General features: G+C 43.0%; 1 protein-coding gene across 9 annotated transcripts in view; it reads left to right on the top strand.

The window, feature by feature from the left end:
- The window catches only part of LOC137619491 (adenylate cyclase type 1-like), a 423,950-nt gene that overhangs the window by 314,591 nt on the left and 86,437 nt on the right, over positions 1 to 22,922 (top strand). For all 9 annotated transcript variants that reach the window (XM_068349561.1, XM_068349560.1, XM_068349564.1 and 6 more), the window contains 4 exons: positions 9,442 to 9,588; positions 21,755 to 21,974; positions 22,145 to 22,269; positions 22,633 to 22,819. In XM_068349561.1, the coding sequence (XP_068205662.1) occupies positions 9,442 to 9,588; positions 21,755 to 21,974; positions 22,145 to 22,269; positions 22,633 to 22,819 (679 nt within the window). The remainder of the gene's footprint in view (positions 1 to 9,441; positions 9,589 to 21,754; positions 21,975 to 22,144; positions 22,270 to 22,632; positions 22,820 to 22,922) is intronic.

Consider the following 22,922-nt stretch of genomic DNA (forward strand, 5'->3'; position numbering starts at 1 on the left):
CTGCATTTTCTTGTAGGGAACGATGTTTTTGGTGTATCGAGTTACTTTTACTACCCTGTAATTACCTTGTAACCATGAAAGTAAGAAGAATTTTGTCAAAATATTGTGTATACGCATTCTCCATTACCATACGAAGCACAGTGAATTTTTTCAGGATTTTGTGTTTTCCTTTCTATACCCCCATATATTGGGATACCGGCCAGGGCCCTTAAAGAGAAAAGTTTCCACTGCGTACAGGTCCTTAACTGCAGTAGAAATATCATTAGCAGTTTGTTGATGCTCTTTTGGTATACTTACACTATTATGCCTTTATTCTCATTCTTCCTAGATATTAAGGCTCTCCAAAGCATCTATAAGTAATGATTAATTCCTAAGTGTCTAATTGCATAGAAGAGACCCTTTATAGCAAATGTTGATAGTAAACACCAGTTTTTGTTGAAAGTTTTCTTTAATTTCAGTCTCTCAAGTTTAGTTTCTGTAGTCAATAGCTTTTTATCATTAGAGTTAGTCTGTAGAAAACTAGTTTTTTGGGCTCAAGCCATGGCGTCCTGATGGAAGGTTCCTGTTTGGTAGCTTCCTTGGGTATAAGACTACTAAGATATTCCCAGAGAATTTAACCACAGGTTATCACAGAATTCTAACTTCTGGAGCGAGTATCTCAAAGGTTTCCCTTTAAGACATCGTAATACAACAGGGGACACGCATGTCTGAACGTGCCACATAGCTATCTCCACCCCGAACAGAGTTAATGCTTCGGTGTGTAAGGACTGAGAATAGCTGGGAGCCGTTCCACAGCTAATCTCACTCGTGGCTACTACTGATACTCGAGACGTAAACAAACGGACGCCATTGCTCTAATGACGTCACGCGCGTCTTCATCCTTTGTTTAGTAGCTGCCCTACTTAGACGGATTTTCCCTTGTGTTAACTTTATCGCTTTGCATCTTCGCTATGTCGTTACCTTCAGCCTCGCCTTCTTCTGGAAAGTTGAGTACAAGGTTCCAGTATTGTTTAATTAAGCTCTGGCCGTAAAGTAAATATTATTTTGCGAAATAATTGATGTTTTGTGGCAGAGCTGTGCCTCTACCGGACCCGCCATTTTATGGCGTCGTTGTTGTTTTGCATGTCTTATTTAGTTAGCCACAACAACGCTTCCGGCATTATATACTAATCGAATACATTAGTTTATTTAGTCTTCATAGCTAGGAACTTTTATATCGTGTTTAGACGCTTTTTATCGGTCATCGATTGACCTCATACCAGTCGGCTACTATAGCCCCCAGGCCAGGAGCCTACATACAAGTGTTCATGCATGATTTATTAGTGTTCCTAGACTAAGTTATGAAGATAGTGGCATTATTATTTTACAATACTTTTGACTAGTGATGCAAATGTTTTCGCCTTCAGGGACCATATAGGGGATAGGCTAGTCAGTGATTCTTTCTAGCCTAACCTAACCTTAGGACCCCTATATGCTTCCTTCATCCCCTGCCTTGGCATTCCCTCTATTTAGCCTTGATCCCTTTTCTGAGTAAAGGGATTAATTGTCTAATAGAGTATATATATCGCCTCTCAGTCCTCCCTAAAGGAATGAACCCCCTTTAGGATTGCGTCTGAGAGTGAGGTTAGGCTAGCCTACCTCTATGGCTAGGATAGTCTATGACTTTCCTGCGATAGCGATATGTCTTCTTCCTTGCCTAGTTCAGGACTTTTAGCCCTGCTCTAGGTCGGGTTAGGAAGGTTTCTCTGTTCCATGCTGAAACTGTACTCTTGCACCGTTTTAGCCGATCAGCCTGATCTTAGGTTAGGGAGTGTCCTCCCTTCCCTTAGTGGCCGCTCTGGTACAGAAACCCTTCCTGGGAAGACCTCTCTCTTCTCCCTCCCCACCTATCTCTTGTATAGCCTAGCCTATGCTTAGGTTAGTTTATACTCATCTGTCCCCTGTCCTACAAATCCTCCTTAGGGTGGATGAGTAGGGCTACCCGAGCTTCCCTGTGCAGTCCGCTCTGGTACATATACCTTCTTAGTGTCCTATAAGGTTAGTTACTAGTGTAGTTCTGCATAGGGGAGTCTCCCCCCCCTCTTGGGTGTTCCCTAGCCCTCCCTTGGGCTACCTGCTCCCGGTCCCTAGTGACCCCTGCTTATGGATGTTAGAGCCTGTCTCTATCATGGGTACACCCTCTCAGGGAGGGGGAGGGATGTCTGGAACCCTGACGGTACTTCCTGCATCCTTTCCCCCCTCCCCCTGTCTCTCTATCTATCCGGGTGCCGGTCTCTTGCCGCCTCTACTGTCGGCAATACCTGCCTCCCTCTTGGTGACTTCCCTACCCTTGCCGCCAGCCCCCCGTGTACCGAGGGACTGCCGGCTGCCGCCGGCTACTACCGGCGGCTCTCCTACTCCTATCTAATCGTCCGCTTGCCGGTCGATCTCCGGAGTGCCGGCATATACTGCCGGCAACCCGATACTACCTGTACCATCCTTATCCCAGTCACCAACCTGGCATCCTCCGGCTGCCGGAGCCGCCGCTCCCTGCCGGCGTGCCGCCGTTGTGCCGGCGGCCGCCATCCTGGTATCTAACTGACTTTTGAAAATTGTCTGTTCTAATGCCAGAATCTATGCTGGAGCGAGCTCCGGCATGCCGGCGGCTTGCCGGATGCTCCGGAGGCGTCAAGAATACTTGCACCCCCTCACTGTAGCTATCATAAGACTAAGATAGCCCTACATAGCAAATAGATAAGCTGCTTTGCTTTTAAGATCAGTACCTAGTACTGCTCTATTAGTGATCATGCTGTCTCTTTGCATTCTTCTAATTCCAGCATGCTATGTGCATCTTAGCACGGCTGGTTGCCAGAAGCAGTTACCTTTAATGAGGCCTTCTGGCTCTTAACTGGGAACCGAATGAATTCGATCCCAACCTTGTCCTTGGCTTTCCATGGAGTTCCAATATAATGGGAATCCTAGGAAACTATATCCAATGATCTCGGTCATTTGGATTATCCCAGGACCAAGCTTATGGTAACCAGCCGGGCGAGATGCATGGAGCGTGTTCTCCTTTACTGTTTTCATTCTCTATGCATCACACCTTCTTTAAGTTAAAATTAATGATTAATATTAACTTAGTTTAAGAGCCATTCCTATGACTCCCCCATACTCATTTTCTCTTTCTTCCACAGGAGGAGCAGATGAAGTGTGACTTCGCCTTCTGCGCTGTGAAACGCCCGCAGTTTTACGGGCATACGGCTTGCAGGACTCACGCCCCTTGTGCAGACAAGAAAGGGGATTTGAAGTTCTGGAATCCACTGGATTGTACGGTCTGCCAGGCCCACCTAGTTGAGGCCTTCCATAACCCTCCCTCAGCGGAGGTTAGAGACATTGCTCGTGAAAAGCTGCGCAAGTGGGTGCGTGGCTTTCAGAAAAATGCTACTGGACCGTACCTGGCCACCGAAGAACTGAGGTCCCTGTTGTTCCCTAAGGCCTCCCCTGACTCAGTGGTTCCAAAAGAAGCAATCCCCACTGTCCAAATTACGGTGGAACCTGATGTGGTCATGGCTCAGTCCATGCACGAGTGTCGTTTAGATTCCGAGGATGATGAACAGATCTCAGACGTCTCGGAAGACACGGAGAAGACGCTTATGGCTCAAGGAGCCGAAGAGGACGAAGACAAGGTGGAATACACCGAGTCGGAGCTTGGAGCTGCTCCCTCGTCCATCCCTCCGCCTACTCCTACACCGACGGAAATGTCCATTCCGTCTACCTCCTCGACCCCGGATCCTTCCTCTTCTACCCAAGAACTGATCCGGCTGATTAGAGCTGTCATGGACGACAGACTGAAGGAGAACCAGGAGTCCATCAGGTCAATGATTGGATCCAGAGAACCGAAGAAGATTTCGGTCAAGGATCTCCCAGCTTGCTCTCATGCCAACCCGTGGAGGTATGCAGAGCATATGGTTATTGCGACCGGCAGGATCTTTGTTAGTGACAAGATCGGCACGGTCCCGTTGGAAGATGTGGAGTTCTTCCCAAGCTTCGAGGCCTACCCGGACTGTTACGTCCGGCTTCGTTCCGAACCTGCCTCGAAGGAGGAGACCGAACCTAAAGAAGAGATAGTGTTCGATCTCGCAAAGGCCCAGGCTATGCTAGCCTCCGCATTTAAGAGCAGGGGCTTTACCTGCTCTAAGCTTCCTGCCTTGAGCAAGAAGCATCCTACATATGTCGCACCTGACACTGCGGTTCTTCCTTTCTTGGAAAAGGCCTTAGCTGCATGCCTTAAAGCGGCGGAAGAAGGAAAACCCTGCCCTGCACTGGAGGAGTGCAGACCCTTCTCCATCGTGACACCCCCTGACACTAGACAATGGAAAGATGTTCAACATACTTTCGTCGTGGGTAGGCTCGATCCTGACGTCGCCGGACGTCAGTTTAATGAAGACCTCCCTAAGCTCAATGATCACCTCCTTCGCCGGGAACAAGACACGAAGGAGAGGCTTGCGGCATCTCTTTCTCATCAAGTCCAACTTGAAGTTATGGCCTGTGACACAAGAGTACCTGATCACTACATGGTACTAGCCAAATCCCACTTACTTACAGTAATGAAGGACTTGTACCATTTCATAAAGGCTCGTAGAGCCTGTCGTGAATTCGTGTTTGTCGGTGCCACCGTGAAACACGAACCCCGGAGGCTGATTTCCTCCAACATCTGGGGAAAGCACCTGTTTCCTTCTGACCTTGTCAAGGAAATAACTGACAGAGCCGCCACGGAGAATAGGAACCTTCTCCACAAGTGGGGCATGTCCAGAAAAAGGAAACCCTCTCAGGACGATGGACCTCAGCCTAAGAGGAAACCTCAGAAGCCAAAACCCCAGCAACGTCAACAACGACGTCAGTTTCCGGGACCCGCTACCTCCCAAGTGGTTGCCCAACCACAGCAGACCTTTCAATTGGTCCCCCAACCGGTGTTGTCACAGTCACCGGTCTTCACCCCTGCCTTTGAGCAGCCATCCACTACCTTTCATGCCAGAGGTAGAGGCTCGTCCAGGGGTGCAAGCAGAGACGCCTCTCGTCGTCCCTCCAGAGGTAGAGGAGGAAAGGGAGCTAGCGGCCGAGGCAACAAGTCCTCGGGACACCAGAAGCAATGAAGTGCTTCCGGTGGGAGGAAGACTCCGCCAATTCCAGGATCGTTGGACCTTCGATCCCTGGGCACACAGCATCATCAAGAACGGTCTAGGCTGGAGTTGGGTGCAACCACCCCCAATCTTCCAGCGGTTCTTTCAACAATCGACCCCCATTCTGGAAGAATATGTTCTAGACCTCTTGAACAAGAAGGTGATAAGGAAGGTAAAGTCCACCAGGTTCCAAGGGAGACTGTTTTGCGTTCCCAAGAAGGACTCAGACAAGCTCAGAGTCATTCTGGACTTATCCCCCCTCAACAAGTTCATAGAGAACAACAAATTCAAGATGCTGACGCTTCAACAAATAAGGACCCTTCTGCCTCAAGGTTCCTACACGGTCTCTATAGACCTGGCGGATGCCTATTGGCACATTCCAATGAACCATCATGCTTCCTCCTACCTAGGATTTCGACTCCAAAGGAAAAGCTACGCCTTCCGGGCCATGCCATTCGGCCTCAATGTGGCCCCTCGGATCTTCACAAAGCTGGCGGATGCCATAGTACAACAGCTCCGCCTAAGAAACGTCCAGGTGATGGCCTACCTCGACGACTGGCTAGTCTGGGCTCCATCGCCCGAAGAGTGTGCAAAGTCTTGCGACGAAGTTACCCAGTACCTAGAACACCTGGGATTCAAGATCAACGAGAAGAAATCTCGCCTCTCTCCAGCTCAGAAGTTTCAGTGGCTGGGAATCCACTGGAATCTTCAGTCACACCGCCTTTCCATCCCCCAGAAGAAAAGGAAGGAAATAGCAGGGTCTGTCAAGCGACTACTGAAATCCAAACGCATTTCAAGACGACAGCAGGAACGAGTTCTAGGCTCTCTACAATTCGCCTCAGTGACAAACCCAGTGCTTCGCGCACAGCTAAAGGATGCCGCGGGAGTCTGGAGACGATCGGCATCCATCGCTCGAAGAGACCTCAAGAGACGGCTTCCAAACAGACTTCGACGCCTCCTAAAGCCGTGGTCGGAAGCAAAGGCCCTGAAAAGGTCCATTCCTCTCCAACACCCTCCTCCATCACTCAACATCCACACGGATGCCTCACTGGAAGGCTGGGGAGGTCACTCCCACCTGAAACAAGCTCAAGGGACCTGGTCTCCACTATTCAAGACGTTCCACATAAACATCTTGGAGGCCATGGCGGTCCTTCTTACTCTGAAGAAGTTATCCCCGCCGCCCTCGATCCACATCCGTCTAACCCTAGACAACTCGGTGGTAGTTCGTTGTCTCAATCGCCAAGGCTCAAGATCGCCCCAGATAAATCAGGTGCTTCTCCCAATCTTCCGTCTGGCGGAGAAGAAGAAGTGGCACCTGTCTGCAGTTCACCTACAAGGATTCCGCAACGTGACAGCGGATGCTCTATCTCGGACAAACCCGATAGAGTCGGAATGGTCTCTAGACGCAAGATCATTCTCCTTCATCTCTCATCAAGTCCCAGAACTTCAGATAGATCTCTTTGCAACGAGCGACAACAATCAACTTCCTCTGTACGTAGCCCCGTACGAGGACCCCAAAGCAGAAGCGGTGGACGCCATGTCACTGGACTGGAACAGATGGTCCAAGATATACCTGTTCCCTCCCACCAACCTTCTGTTGAAAGTCCTCTCCAAACTGAGAACCTTCAAAGGGACAGCGGCCCTAGTGGCTCCCAAGTGGCCCCGGAGCAACTGGTACCCCCTGGTCCTGGAGCTGCAGCCCAAGCTGATCCCTCTCCCGGGCCCAGTTCTCTCTCAACAAGTACAGAAGTCGACTGTCTTCGCTTCATCATCGAAAATCAAGGACCTTCATCTCATGATTTTCTCTCCCTTGCCGCAAAGAAGAGGTTTGGGATCTCGAAGAAAAGTCTAGACTTCCTAGAGGAATACAAGACCGAATCCACGAGACGGCAATATGAATCATCCTGGAGGAAATGGGTCTCCTTTGTTAAAGCAAAAAATCCTAAAGAAATCACCATTGATTTCTGTATGTCCTTCTTCATTCACCTTCATGGACAAGGATTAGCAGCCAATACGATTTCAACCTGCAAATCGGCTTTGACTAGACCAATTCTATATGCTTTCCAAATTGATCTGTCCAACGACATCTTTAACAAACTGCCGAAAGCATGTGCTCGCCTACGCCCAGCACCCCCTCCGAAACCGATCTCCTGGTCACTAGACAAGGTGCTCCATTTCGCCTCCAACTTGGACAATGATTCATGCCCCCTCAAGGATCTGACTCAGAAAGTTATATTTTTATTTGCTCTCGCCTCGGGAGCTCGAGTCAGCGAAATAGTGGCATTATCAAGAGAAGAGGGACACATCCTGTTTGCTGATTCAGGAGAAGTGACCCTCTCCCCTGATCCGACGTTTCTCGCCAAAAATGAATTACCCACCAAAAGATGGGGCCCTTGGAGAATATGCCCCCTGAAGGAGGATGTCTCTCTATGTCCAGTAGAGAGTCTCAAGGTCTATCTTCGCAGAACTTCGAACTTTGGTGGAGGCCAACTCTTCAAAGGAGAAACATCGGGCAGCGACCTGTCACTGAAACAATTAAGAGCGAAAATCACCTACTTCATTCGCAGAGCGGATCCGAACAGTACACCCGCTGGTCATGATCCTAGAAAAGTGGCATCTTCTCTGAACTTCTTTCAGAGCATGGACTTTGAGAGCCCTAAAAACTTTACGGGCTGGAAGTCCTCGCGAGTTTTCTTTAAACATTATGCGAAACAAGTGCACGAAATCAAACATTTTGTGGTAGCCGCAGGTAGTGTTATGAAACCTGCACCTAACTCTGCGTAGAACAGTGAGTTACTTGGGACTCTAACTCTTCGGGTGCCTATGTTGACCCTCGAGTGATTCATAGTGATGTCTAAAAACACTTAGTGCTTTTATAACTGTTCTTATCCCAGGTGAAATGTCATAGTGTCACACAAGTGCCGCATGCCTTGAGCATGATGTGTTGTTTAAAGACTTGCGTTCCTCGAGAACGAGTACCTACTAATCCTGAAATTCCTTTTCAGATTCAAGAGCAAGCCTTTATTTCTATGTACATTATTATTACTGTAAATGAACTTTACTTTTGCTGTAAATTATTTAATTTCTGCATTGTGAAATAAAATTTCTATTTTATTACTTATGCGTCTCTTTCAGCTCCTACTTACTATGAAATACATACTGTCATAGTTTTATTTATTCCTCCTTTCTTATGGTCATGAAGAATTTAAGATGTCTAATCCTAAATTATATTCACCTTGTCTCAGTAAGGTTCCTACACGAATACTTACTTCTGATAATCAGGAGATGAACTCTATACACAGTGCCCAACCACCACTGGCCTACTTCAGAATGTTCCTATACAAATATCAAACATTCTGCTTCATCTCTAAGTTCTTAAAAGTTCTTCTGTCAAGATGAATAGCCCTTCAATACCACTTTGACGTCGGCATAGCCCATGGGAACTTCCTACCAATGGGGGGCAGGATACTTCGTTCCTATGGTTCTTACCTAAGATTACTTTGCTGTTTTGTCAATGCCTAGGCACTTAACTCTGGGGGAAAATCTACCACGATACATTGATTCTCTGGTACTCTTCCATCAGGACGCCATGGCTTGAGCCCAAAAAACGGATTTTGAGCGAAGCGAAAAATCTATTTTTGGGTGAGATAGCCATGGCGTCCTGATGGACCCTCCCTACTACTTCGTTCAGTTTGTTCCCACCCTACACAATTGTATCATGGTGATGGGCAGCAACTGGCGCCAGGATAAAGACGCGCGTGACGTCATTAGAGCAATGGCGTCCGTTTGTTTACGTCTCGAGTATCAGTAGTAGCCACGAGTGAGATTAGCTGTGGAACGGCTCCCAGCTATTCTCAGTCCTTACACACCGAAGCATTAACTCTGTTCGGGGTGGAGATAGCTATGTGGCACGTTCAGACATGCGTGTCCCCTGTTGTATTACGATGTCTTAAAGGGAAACCTTTGAGATACTCGCTCCAGAAGTTAGAATTCTGTGATAACCTGTGGTTAAATTCTCTGGGAATATCTTAGTAGTCTTATACCCAAGGAAGCTACCAAACAGGAACCTTCCATCAGGACGCCATGGCTATCTCACCCAAAAATAGATTTTTCGCTTCGCTCAAAATCCGTTTTGTATTATGAAAACTCATGTCTTTCACTTATGTAAGGTATTTTATTCTTTATCCATTACAAAGATATTTTTAACTATACATGTGTTTTGGTATCTGGTTTACTTACTTTTATATAAAATTGATTTTTATGATATATTTATTCTTTACAGGATCTTTATCACCAAAGTTACAGCCGTGTTGGTGTGATGTTTGCCTCTGTTCCAAATTTCCACGAATTTTATACAGAATTAGCTGTAAATAACCAGGGCACAGAATGCTTACGCCTGCTCAATGAAATTATCGCTGATTTTGATGAGGTATTGTAATTGTAATAGACATTTGTACCCTTGAGAAGTCAGAAATACAGGTAGACCTTATTATCCGGAGATTTACTGTTTGAGAATTTGATTATTTGAGTGAAGACCTTAGATTTTCTTGAAGCAATATGTGTGGGTCTATTCACAATTATATAACACCAACAGGACATGATAGAACAGACAAAAATTCATTATAGTTTTAAAAATTGCTTTAAAATTTACTTGTATATTAGTAGTATTCTCAACTTACTTCTATTAGTTTGCAACTTAGTATGTAATGCTACACAGGATGCCTGAAAACTTTAAATCAATCAATCAATCAATCAATGTAATGCTACATTTGGTTTTATTTAAGTAAATGCTTTTGTGTCTACTGTTCAGGAGCATTCATACTTCTATTATTAAGAATACAACTTACCTGAGAACTCAAAAAAATATAAGTATCACTTTATATAAAACCAAATAAAGCAAAGCATACTCTTGAGTTATAGAATGCTAGAGTAAGTTGAGACATACTGTTACTCAAGTGAATTTTCCTCCCTTCTGTAACAGTATCATTTTCTTTTCTATTTGGTGTTATATATCTATTAATGCTTTCCTATATCTGATATTATGTAAATATGTATGATTTTAATTTTATTTTTTCTTTCAAGACTGAACTAAAAATTATTTCCTAGTTTTATAAGGAAATAAGCAGTCAGCAGAAATTAGTTACATTTTCCCTTATTCATTAGTTTGTGTGCTCTGTACCCCCCTTATGGTAAATTATAACTGCATTAACATTTTTTATTTCAAAACTTATCTATGAGTTACAAATAGCAAGAGACGCCTTGTAGATATTAGCTGTGTAAATTCAAAGGTAAGAGTCTTTGAGAAGCTTGTGCTGCTTATATATTTGCAGTATGACTCGCTTTTCTTGATATAGGGTTGAATGTAAAATTCTTTTCTCCACCCTCTTCTCTCATGTCATTCTTCTTTTCAAATTCTCAAAAGTATTCCAATATTTTTTCTTACTTTGTTGTATTTTAGTATTTACCACAGCTTTCTTAAGAATCTAAAGTTATTTGCATAAAAATTGTTTGTTTCTGTCAGTTGCAGCATGTAAAGAAAATTTCCTCCCTAATGTTTAGAAAAGCATACGATTAATTAATTCTAAGAATCTCACCTGATGTTCATATTGTTTCTCTCTCAATTAACCCCCCAATGAAATTATTTCCTTTATCTTTCCTTACAATAGAGTTATGCTTCTAGTATAATACTGAGACAATCTAATAGGTACAGTCAGCCCCAGCTTTTTCCGAGGGTTAGATAACAGAGACAGATGCAAAAAGTGAGAATTCTAGAATATTTGCTGTCCTAGGGTGGGTCAACTCATAACCTACTAACACGCCAACCATTACCCACCTGCGGTTACCTAACACACAAGGTAATCTACTGTTTGACACTACATTCTTTTCCTGTGCTGTTTATCATAATATTTTAGTTCTTACTACTTTTCATGAGTAATTATTTTTAACATGATTTTAGTACAAGGTAAGACAAATGATAAACAAAAAATAATCTCCACGACTCATTAAACTAGTCACCACCACACCATTCTTTGTATACTTTTCAACAAAACACTTGTTTGTATTTAACAGCACTCAATGATACTGTAGAGTAAAAAAATGTCATGAATAGTTGATGGCTGAAATGTACCAGAAATTGAAAAGAAAAGTAAAAAATTCTTTAATGAAGCTCAATTATTTTTTTAAAAGTTATGATTTTTTTTTTTAAATGGATAATGTGTGGTTAAACATTTCGGTTTGAGCTGACATATAGAATGCTGTGTTTTAAGGTTTCATTTACAGTAAAATACAGTAAATGCGCTATTAATAGTTTTTTCAATGAATGTATGAATATTTATCTTGCCTCAAATGAAAAACAATTAATTACAAAAAATTATTAAAACCACTAAATGTTTACAAAGTTTCTTCGTAAATAACTCTCAGCCCCGCCCATTCTGTGTGTGCATGCAACACACAAACACATTCCTTTTAATGATGTTTGATTCCTTCCTGCAAAATAAATCAATACAAACATTTTATGTTAGATAATAAATAGAATGAAAATGACACCACATTTAAAGTCTTAAAGTAGAATGATGGAGTGGAAGCAGATGCATGTCAGAGAGTGAATGAAGGATGCAAAGTGTTGGGGGCAGTTAAGGGAGTAGTAAAAAGTAGAGGGTTGTGCATGAATGTAAAGAGATTTCTGTATGAGAAAGTGATTGTACCAACTGTGATGTATGGTTCGGAGTTGTGGGGAATGAAAGTGATGGAAAGACAGAAATTGAAGGTGTTCGAGATGAAGTGTCTAAGGCGTATGGCTGGTGTATCTCGAGTAGATAGGGTTAGGAACGAAGTGGTGAGGGTGAGAATGGGTGTAAGAAATGAGTTAGCAGCTAGAGTGGATATGAATGTGTTGAGGTGGTTTGGCCATGTTGAGAGAATGGAAAATGGCTGTCTGCTAAAGAAGGTGATGAATGCAAGAGTTGATGGGAGAAGTACAAGAGGAAGGCCAAGGTTTGGGTGGATGGATGGAGTGAAGGAAGCTCTGGGTGATAGGGGGATAGATGTGAGAGAGGCCAGAGAGCGTGCTAGAAATAGGAATAAATGACGAGTGATTGTGACGCAGTTCCGGTAGGCCCTGCTGCTTCCTCCTGTGCCTTGGATGACTGCAAAGGTATCAGCAGTAGGGGATTCAGCGTTATGAAGCTTCATCTGTGGTGGAAAACGGGGGAGGGTGGGCTGTGGCACCCTAGCAGTACCAGCCGAACTCGGTTGAGTCCCTTGTCAGGCTGGGAGGAACGTAGAGAGGAGAGGTCCCATTTTTTGTTTCATTTGCTTGATGTCGGCTACCCCCCAAAATTGGGGGAATGGCCTTGGTATATGTATGTATGTAGGAAATAAAATTCTCCATGGCTGTCGTAAGCAGATACCCAGTTTAGTACAGTGGCATTCTATTTGTTCCATAAAGAAATGTTTATCCTCTATCTCTCTTATTCTAAATGGAAAATTTTTGATTAATATAAAACTCTTTAAGCGTAACATAAGACGAGAACAAGAAATATGTCCCACCATAATTTTCAGTTATCATTTTTTAATTATTTATAACACGGTCAGAAGGAGAAAATAAGGTTCATAGCGGTCGACAGTTTTGAGTGCTTTACATGGAAGGGACCTATATCTGTTTTAAGTGCTCAACATACACTTACAGCACACAGTATCAAATTTCATTTCATCACGTTCTGGTAATTTTAAAAAGATTTATTTTGAAAGAAATTTGATATTTTTATTAAAAAATAAGTAATTTAGGCTACTAATAATTCTATATTAATTCTAATTTCCTTATATTTTTTCATTGAAATAACAAAATCTTCAAATAGGAAATTATTGAGGCATACGTAATTAAATAAAATTCAATTTCAAAACTCAAAATGTACATACACACATACAGTACATACATAGCCTTGCATGGTGTATTGGCTCCTCCATGTTGACCAGTTTTTCCAACTTTTTTTTCTATAGTTATGGGTTTGATCAATCACTTTCTTTATATTTCTGTACATATTGTTTTTGTTATTCTTGATGATTTAGCTTTTAAGTATGATGTATCTTTTTATTACCATTAATTCTTATGCTGTCCGGAGACATTGAGCAAAGTCCGCGACCAGTACGCCCTAGATTTCGTAAATGTCGTCTACTGTATTGCAATATTCGAGGTCTTCATGTAAAATATTCAAGACCTTACAGTTGCATCCAGACAGTTTGATATTCTTTTGTGCCCAGAAACTTTGGTTTCTAATATGAGGTACTCATCTGAGCTCCTTATAACTGGTTTTAAAAGCCAATAATGTTAAAACGTGATGCCAGGTGAATGACAGTGTATATTAGGACTTAGTACCCTGCTTCTCATAGGGCCTGTTATGAATGTGGATGTCATGAGATTTAGGTAATAAAAGTTTGTAGCAGGCATAACAACTTGTATTTGTGTTTGATCTACTGGAATCCAGACATGGATGATTCTATCTATGATTGTCTTAATATCATTATGGCTAAGATACAAGAAGATGATAGAAAAGCCTCTTTTGTCTTTATTGGTGATTTCAATGCTCACCATAGGGAGTGGTTAAATTCTGTTTCTCCTACCAACCGCTATGTCTTAAGAGCATAAACTTTGCCTCACATAACAGTTAATCCCTGCAAGTTTCATTACTCTACCATTAACATTATGACCAGGAAGCAGTTCACAGACAAACACAAACAGGAGGTAAAACATAAACTCCTTCCAACTTCATTGTTGAGGTAATAAGTCTGGATTAAATTTTTCATTTGGAACGTGGTGTTGGATCAATTTTGTAGAAAAGTGATCAGATAAAAAGGGTATGTTTAGAACACCATCTGGAGAATCTCAAGTTATATAAACTATGGAAACACATGCTGTATGATCAGGATATTACAAACTTTAGTTTGGAATGGCCTGTTACCCAGATACTAGACTAAGAAGTTATGGTATTAAATGAGTTTGTTATAAAAGGTAGATTAATAGCCTATCGCTTTCCTCCACTGACCCACCTTCATCAGAGTGTGGACAATAATAACCAGAATTACAATCTTTATCCAGATCATCTAGAAAATTTAATTAGGTTCTTCCAGACCTAATTCAGTAACATGATCATCAGGGGGATTCATAGAAATAAATAGAATGTTAATAATGAAACTTGTTATTTTTATCTCGATTTCTGTTCATATATATGCTCACCCCCTTCCCACTGACTAGTGATGTAAAGAGGATAGGGATTAATTTCAACTTTGAGGCTGAAATACGAAGGATGGTATGGCCTACCTAAGCTATAGTTGTTACCATTAGCAGCCAGATTGTCTCAGTGCCGTACTAGAAGCCTAACTATTGGAAAAAGAAAAAAAGGGAAATCTTATATTTTCAATATCAAACTTACCCGATGATCATATAGCTGCATCCCTGCTGCCCGACAGAAAAAGTCTACGGGAGGAATACGCCAGCGATCGCTATACAGGTGGGGGTGTATATCAACAGCGCCATCTGTCAAGTAGGTACTCAAGTACTCGATGTCAACAACGAACCAATTTTCCCTCTGTCGTGCCACAGGCAAGACCTACTGAATACGCCGTCCCTAACTGGTTTTGTTTTCACAACGTTTTGGTGAAGTACACTATTCCAGTTTTGAGCTTTCGCTATGCAGGGGTTTTATCTTCATTTCAAAACTTGAACTCGTTTTGGATAGATTTAATTTTGGTGACGAAGAGAGTATGGACTCGAAGAGAGTATGGCCTCTCTTTCACTTTTAAATGGCCGACCCTTCCCTTAGACGGAAGTGTGTTTAGGTTTTTGGTAATTTTGCTTAACAAATTATAGATCTATTTATTTTATATCTCTCCGCCTTTAAGGCCTCTTCGATTAACTTTCCATTTATTATAAACTTATAAACTTATAAAAATTAATTTTTATGTTTGTTTATATGCGACCTTTCCTAATAGTAGGCGGTCCTTACTTGGAACCGAAGTTAATTAACTTTGAGCCAGTCATATCGTTTTTACCTTTTAAGAATTTATACCCCTTTTTAATTTTATGTTGTTGAAAGAATTTCTTTGATAGTCTCGTACTGTTTTCAAAGATGAACTAACGTTTAGTTTTGTCTCCGCAGTTGTTGACGTTCAGAACGTTCAACATGCGCTCTATCGTTACGATAGAGAGAGAGTATTTCACGGTTTCACGTTGCAGTAAGAGTAAACCGATTCTAGCGTTTCGTTCATTCTTTCTTAGCCTAAATGGTTTAAATTCTAAATAAAGGAACTTTTTATTTGGGAAACCTTTCAGTTTTTTCCTTTAGCAAATAATATGTTTTAACGATATATAATTGGGCTCTTCTCTTTGGTTCTAAGTCAAGAGAGAAGAGAGAGAAGGATAGAGACGGAGGGAGAGAGAGGAGAATAAACGTTTCGTTCAAGCGGGTAACGTTGTTCTCGTTTTTTTTACTCTTCTCCCTTGTCGCTGTAGGGGAAGAAGGTAAAACGTTTCTAGAGTTTTATTCTTGTTCCCAGGCTTTATGCGGTGAGAGATTTTAAACGTAGTTTATTTGATCTAGTGTTTAGTCTCTTTTCCAGCCACTGAATTCTTTATCTTTACAGTAATTATGTTTTTCTGTTGCATTGTAAACTGTTTTCGCAATTACTACCTTTTAATGAAGGATAGGATTGCGTGTTTCAGGTGGAAATCAGTTAAAGTTTCGATTCCAGTGAAATAAGTGCAAACAGAAAATCAAAAGTGATAAAGTGATATGCGGAAAGTGTTACAGTGTTGCGTTCGAGGGTTCGTCTGTTCGTGCCAGTTGTTCACCCAGTCCGATACCTCTTACAAGCTCCCAAGCCCAGGGGAGAAGTAATGTCGAAGGACTTATGGGTTCCACAGGCCTTGATCGACGAACAGACGTTTCCCTCCGTGGTTTCGGGTGTATCTACACACGTTGCCGACGTGATCACCCCACCCACACAAAGACGAGAGAGCCCATTTATTCCTCGTCTGCGGAAGAGGTTTCTCGCAGAAACCATGGACCAATCTTGCTGCTTTTTAAATGCAAGTCGGTCCCTTCCGCGCAAGTCCAACGGCCTAGGTGTAGCCACTGGGTCAGTTCGGACTCGCTGCAGTCATCCGACGACTGCACACCTTCCGAGAGAGGCAAGGTGGTTCCGCAACAGGCAGTAACTCCGTCTCTTGCCGCACCAGCTGTTTTAGACCCTCAGTCACAACGGACAGTAGCTCCGTTTGTTGCCGTCTTTTATAGACCCTAGTGGTCTATGCTGCAGATATGCAGTCTCAGCTTGCTTCCTTCATGCAGGAGTATCGTGCTGAGAAGGTTGACACTGCACCTGTTAACCTACAACCTGCCACGGTTGTGCGCTCAGCAGATACTGCGGCTGCCTGCTCCCACACTCCACCTGTGAGAGCTCCACCACCGATGCGCAGTCGACCCTGCCAGACGCATGTTCATGCTGCACCCTCCGTTGACATGCGTGAGCTACCGCATCAGCAGTGGGAAGGTGCTGTCAAGCTGCCGTGTTTTGCCGCAATGCGGCATGATCCGCAACCCACGGCAGTCCCTCCCACGCACCAGCACTCCGCTTTTGTTGTTGCCAGCTCCCACACTCCGACTGCGGAGCAGGGTTGCCAACTCAAATTTTCAAATGTCGCTAGATAGGCTTGCAAAAGTAGCTAGAAAGTAGCTAAAGTCATATGGAATTTCTCTAAAGAAAGTAGCTAAAATAGAATACTGTAAAAAGGCAATGAATTAGCACAAAATCGCTAATTTGGCAACTCTGCTGCGGAGAAGGTTGACGATGCACCCGTGGGCCTACAGCCTACCACGGTTGTGCGCCCGGCATGGCTGCCTGCTCCCACACTCTTGTTGTGAGAGCTCCTCCACCCATGCACAGTCAACCCTGCCAGACGTATGATGACTCCCACAGACACACGGAGCACTCCGTTGCCGTGCGTGAGCTACCACAAGCTGCCGTGTTTTGACACGGTGTGTCAGCCTCCGCAACACACTGTGGTTACCGCCACTCGCCCGCAGCAAACTAGTCAGTCAGGAGTTGAGGCTTCCCCACGCAACTTTGGTTGTTGCCAACTCACAGACTGTCAAACAGTTACATGACGTTGCCTTCTGGTCTGCTACTAATACACCAGTGCTGTATGTCCTCACGCTCCTGTTGTGGTTGACAGTTCAGTTTTTGACAGTTCACAGACTGTCAAGCAGTTTCATAACGTTGCCTTCTGGTCTGCTGCTTATGCACCAGTGAAACCCTCACTGAGATAACCTAGCTTTTCTCGGACATGGTTCCTGTAGATGAGAAAGTGCTGTTCTCCCTCCTTCTGATATTCCCTTGAGGACTCTGTCATTTGGAGAGGAGCCTTAAGCTGCTTAGCCTCCTATGGACTTTTATTAAAGCATAACATGCTTCCAGGGAGGGTAAATGGTTCCGCTTCAGTCGCTACCCCGTCTGTTGCCACACCTGCTCCCTTAGACCTTGGGCTTTGTTGCAAGACATGCAGTCCAAGCTTAGTCCTTGATAGAGGATTTTTTACGGAGAAGAACCTTCTTGCCAACAACCTTCCTACCGGTTGGTTGTACGCCCTGTTGACGCTGAGATTTCCTACTCACGTCCGCCAGTTGAGATGATTCCTCCTCCGGTGCGACCCAGTGTGGGTTGCCAGTCGCACGTTAACGTTAAGCGACTCTCGGAGGTGGTTGTGGACGTTCAGTGTGTCACTAGGAAGACGTTCAACAACCAGCAGAGGTGACTTGTTGTGACGCAGTGCGGCAACCTCAGCAACCCGATAGGGGTTGTCTGCACAACCCAGACAGTCTAGACAGTTTCGGGTTGTCGCTGTACTTCCTCGCTTCCCCATGGTTGACAGTTCACAGACTGTGCAGCAGTACCATGATCTTGTGTCCGGCTCCGTCACGCATCCACCAGTGCGACCGGATTCAGCGAGTCAGACGTTGCCCACTCCGTTGCCGTTTCCTCATCAGTTTCGGATGAGGAACCCTCTGATGAGGACATGGCTGAACAAGACGATCAACCCCCAGCCCTGCTATCCATCCAGAAGATGCTGAAGAAGGAACGCGGCCCTGTCAGGCTGTGGATGAGTCTGGTTAAGACACTGTCATCCGTGGTTCAATTGGTGTCACTTGGAAGACTACACCTCCGTCCTCTTCGGTTTCATCTAGCTCTTCACTGGAAAAGGACAAGACGCTAGAAGCGGTCTAGATCCCGGTTTCCGGAAGATAAGTCTGGTCTGACTGGATGAAAGGACTTTATCAACCTTTGATAGGGTTTTCCCCTGACTGTTCAGACTCCCAACCACGTTCTCTTCTCAGACGCATCGGACGTAGGCTGGGGTGCGACCTTAGGCGGTAGGGAATGCTCGGGATTATGGAACTCGAGTCAAAGGACAATGCATTTCAACTGCAAGAAGCTTCTGGCAGTACGTCTGACCTGGAATAGCTTCAGGTCTCTCCTTCAAGGCTAAGTAGTGGAGGTGAACACTGTCAACTCCCTGCTTTGATGTACATCTCCTAGCAAGGAGGGACCTACTCTCTGACATGGTACGAGTTCGCAAGTGACCTCCTCTCCTGTTCAACAGGTCTAGACTTTTCACTAGTAACAAGTTTCTTCCAAGGCAACTTGAATGTCTTAGCAGATGGTCTCAGTAGGAAGGGACAATAACTCCAACATATTGGACCCTCCACTAGGATGTATGCAAGAGACTTTGGGTCTCCTGGGGCCAGCCAACCATAGATCTCTTCGCAACCTCGATGTCCAAGAGGCTCTCAATACTTTGCTCACCTATCCCGGACCCAGCAGTAGTTCTTTTAGATGCCTTTCTACTTGATTGGTCTCATCTAGATCTATATGCATTCCCTCCGTTCTAGATTGTCAACAAGGTACTGCAGAAGTTCGCCTCTCACGAAGGGACAAGTGGATGCTAATTGCTCCCCTCTGGCCCGCGAGAGAATAACTTACCGAGGTACTTTGATGGCTAGTAGACGTTCCCAGAACTCTTCCCCTAAGGGTGGACCTGCTACGTCTGCCACGCGTAAAGAAGGTACTCCAAGGCCTCCACGCTCTTCGTCTCACTGCCTTCAGAGTATCGAAAGACTCTCGAGAACTAGAGGTTTTTCGAAGGAGGCAACCAGAGCGATTGCTAGAGCAAGGAGAACATCCACCCTTAGAGTCTACCAATCGAAGTGGGAAATCTTTCGAAACTGGTGCAAGTCAGTATCCGTATCCTCGACCAGTACCTCTGTAACTCAAATAGCTGACTTCCTCTTATATCTGAGGAAAGAGCGATCTCTTTCAGCTCCCACTCAAGGGTTACAGAAGCATGTTGGCATCAGTCTTCCGTCACAGAGGCTTAGATCTTTCCAACAATAAAGATCTACAGGACCTCCTTAAGTCTTTTGAGACCACGAAGGAGCGTCGTTTGGTTACACCTGGTTGGAATTTAGACATGGTTCTAAGATTCCTTATGTTAGACAGGTTCGAACCACTTCAATCAGCCTCCCTGAAAGATCTCACCTTTAAGACTCTTTTCCTGATATGCTTAACCACAGCTAAAAGAGTCAGTGAGATTCATGCCTTCAGCAAGAACATCGGATTCTCATCCGAAACGGCTACATGTTCTTCATCTTGGTTTCTAGCCAAACACGAGCTGCCTTCTCGGCCTTTACCAATATCGTTCGTTATTCCAAACTTATCGTATGGTTGGAAATGAACTAAAAAGAGTATTATGTCCTGTAAGAGCTCTTAAGTTCTATTTTAAAACCTTTACGAGGCCCGTCTGAAGCTTTATGGTGTTCAGTTAAGAATTCATCTTTGCCTATGTCAGAGAATTCTTTATCCTATTTTTATCAGACTGTTAATACGAGAAGCTCATTCCCTTCTGAATGAGGAAGACCAAGCTTGGCTGAAGGTAAGGACACACGAAGTTAGAGCTGTCACAACTTCCGTGGCCTTTAAACAAAGTAGATCTCTGCAAAATATATTCGACGCAACCTATTGGAAAAGCAAATCAGTGTTCGCGTCTTTTATCTTAAGAATGTCCAGTCTCTTTACGAGAACTGCTACACTCTGGGACCATTCGTAGCAACGAGTGCAGTAGTGGTGGGGGCTCCACCACTACAATTCCCTAATTCCAGAACCTTTTTAATCTTTCTCTTGAAATATTTTTGGGTTGTCCGGAAGGCTAAGAAGCCTTTCGCATCCTGGTTGATTTGGCGGGTGGTCAAAATCATTTCTTGAGAAGCGCCTAGATTAAAGGTTTTGATGAGGACCCTTAGTATGGGTTGCAACCCTTCATACTTCAGCTCCTAGGAGTCGCTCAGCATCCTATGAGGATCGCGAGGCTCAGTAAGGAAGACGTACTTAAAAAGGCAGAGTAATTGTTCAAGTCGTCTTTCTTACCAGGTACTTATTTATTTTATGCTTGTTATTTTGAATAACTGCTAAAATAAAATACGGAATACTTAGCTCATAATGTCAACTTGTTATGCTGGTCTCTACCCACCCCCCTGGGTGTGAATCAGCTATATGATCATCGGGTAAGTTTGATATTGAAAAATGTTATTTTCCTTAGTAAAATAAATTTTTGAATATACTTACCCGATGATCATAAATTAAAGGACCCACCCTTCCTCCCCAATAGAGAACCAGTGAGACAGAGGAGAAAATTGGTTCGTTGTTGACATCGAGTACTTGAGTACCTACTTGACAGATGGCGCTGTTGATATACACCCCCACCTGTATAGCGATCGCTGGCGTATTCCTCCCGTAGACTTTTTCTGTCGGGCAGCAGGGATGCAGCTATATGATCATCGGGTAAGTATATTCAAAAATTTATTTTACTAAGGAAAATAACATTTTTCTTTGTTAGGAAACATCGATAGTGTATAAGTAAACTTCGAGAGTTAAGCAATATGAACATCATGTGAATATAGGACTTACAAATTTTCTATTAATATTCAGTTTATTCTTATCTCAACAAATTTTCATATTGCTTTTCACTAGATGCTGGTTTTATTTCAACAACTATCCTAAGATTAGAAATATCCCATTTTCCCTGTTATAGCCTTGCCCCTCTATGGAGTATTGAGATTATATGGCTGTGTATGGTAACACCTGCGTGTAAGTACAATCCCTTAACTAAAACAGAAATACATAGAAAATCCAGAAGATATCCCCTATTAATCTATAATAAGAATCTTTAAGTACAGTAACTACCTAAATCGCAAAATAACAATATGGAGCAATGGTAGAACAATTACTTTTGAACGAGGCAAAATAACTGAAAGACAACGGCAGTATGGCGTACCCACACAAGTATTACCATTCACCGATATATGATGTTAATACTCCATTAGAGAGACAGGTGTATTACAAAGACAGAAAATAGGATTTGTTTAGTTTTAGGGTAGACCTTGACATTTAACCAACTTCGAGAGAGAAGCAATATAAACATTAGGGAGGTAAATAGAAATAATTTCTATTTAACTTCAATAGAATTTCACTAACAATTTCCCTTTCAGTTACTGGATGATGACAGATTCAAGGCAGTGGATAAAATTAAGACTGTCGGTTCAACTTTCATGGCTGCTGTTGGTCTTATGCCTGACATGAGGATTCTCGATCACAGCGAAGAATCTGCTATGTATTACATGACAATGCTGACTGAGTTGGTATTTGCATTCAGGGAAAAACTAGCAAACATCAATGAAAACTCCTATAATAGTTTTACGTTAAGAGTTGGTTAGTTTCTCTTTTAATGTTTTAAAATATGATTATAAGTTAATGACATATAATGTTCATGGCAACATATTGAATAAGTTAAATCTAATATTGTATGATATAAAAGATTTTGATGTTATGCTACCTTTTAAAACTTTCTTTACACACAACCCCATTTAATTTGCTTCTAGGCATGAACATTGGACCAGTTGTAGCTGGTGTCATTGGTGCTAGGAAGCCTCAGTATGATATATGGGGCAACACTGTCAATGTTGCGAGTCGTATGGATTCTACAGGCCTCCCAAATCACACTCAGGTAAGCTATGTTACAACCTGTGCATTCAGTGCACATTAAAAGAGGAATATCTCTAATTTATGGCTAGTTGAGATGCTTATAATGTCAAATGAAATTCTATGGCAATCAGAAGTACTATTTTAAAGATTTGGATGATCCCATAAATTTTAAAAAAGTGTAAATATGCTCATTAATATTTATACTTGTGAATATTGTTTTCATTTGAAAAGCAATAGTTTCTTGATATTTTTAATCTTGTTGGAATTGTATATAATCACCTGCATCAAACTTTAACTCTAAAAATTTAGTAGCCTGAGTAGTTGTATAACTTATTCTTATTACTAAAATGGAAATTAATCGAAAAATTTCTTTTTTTTTTTCCAGGTAACAGAAGATGTTTATCAGGTATTGCGCAAAGGATCATATCAATTTCAGTGTCGTGGGAAAGTCAAAGTAAAAGGAAAGGGAGAGATGACAACTTACTTCCTGACAGACCGGAAAGAACCAGCTACCATGAAAGCTGAAGACAGTAGCAGACCACCTAAGGTACCACCACATCTGCAAAGTTATGGTGAGTCTTAGCCGCATTACTAACATCTAGAATTTCTTTTCCAGCAGCATTTAACTTTTGTGTTTGAAATGATTAGAATGCAATGGATAAATGGAAGTATGCA

This window comes from Palaemon carinicauda, chromosome 26, assembly GCF_036898095.1.
Source record: "Palaemon carinicauda isolate YSFRI2023 chromosome 26, ASM3689809v2, whole genome shotgun sequence".
NCBI classification, from domain to species: Eukaryota; Metazoa; Arthropoda; class Malacostraca; order Decapoda; family Palaemonidae; genus Palaemon; species Palaemon carinicauda.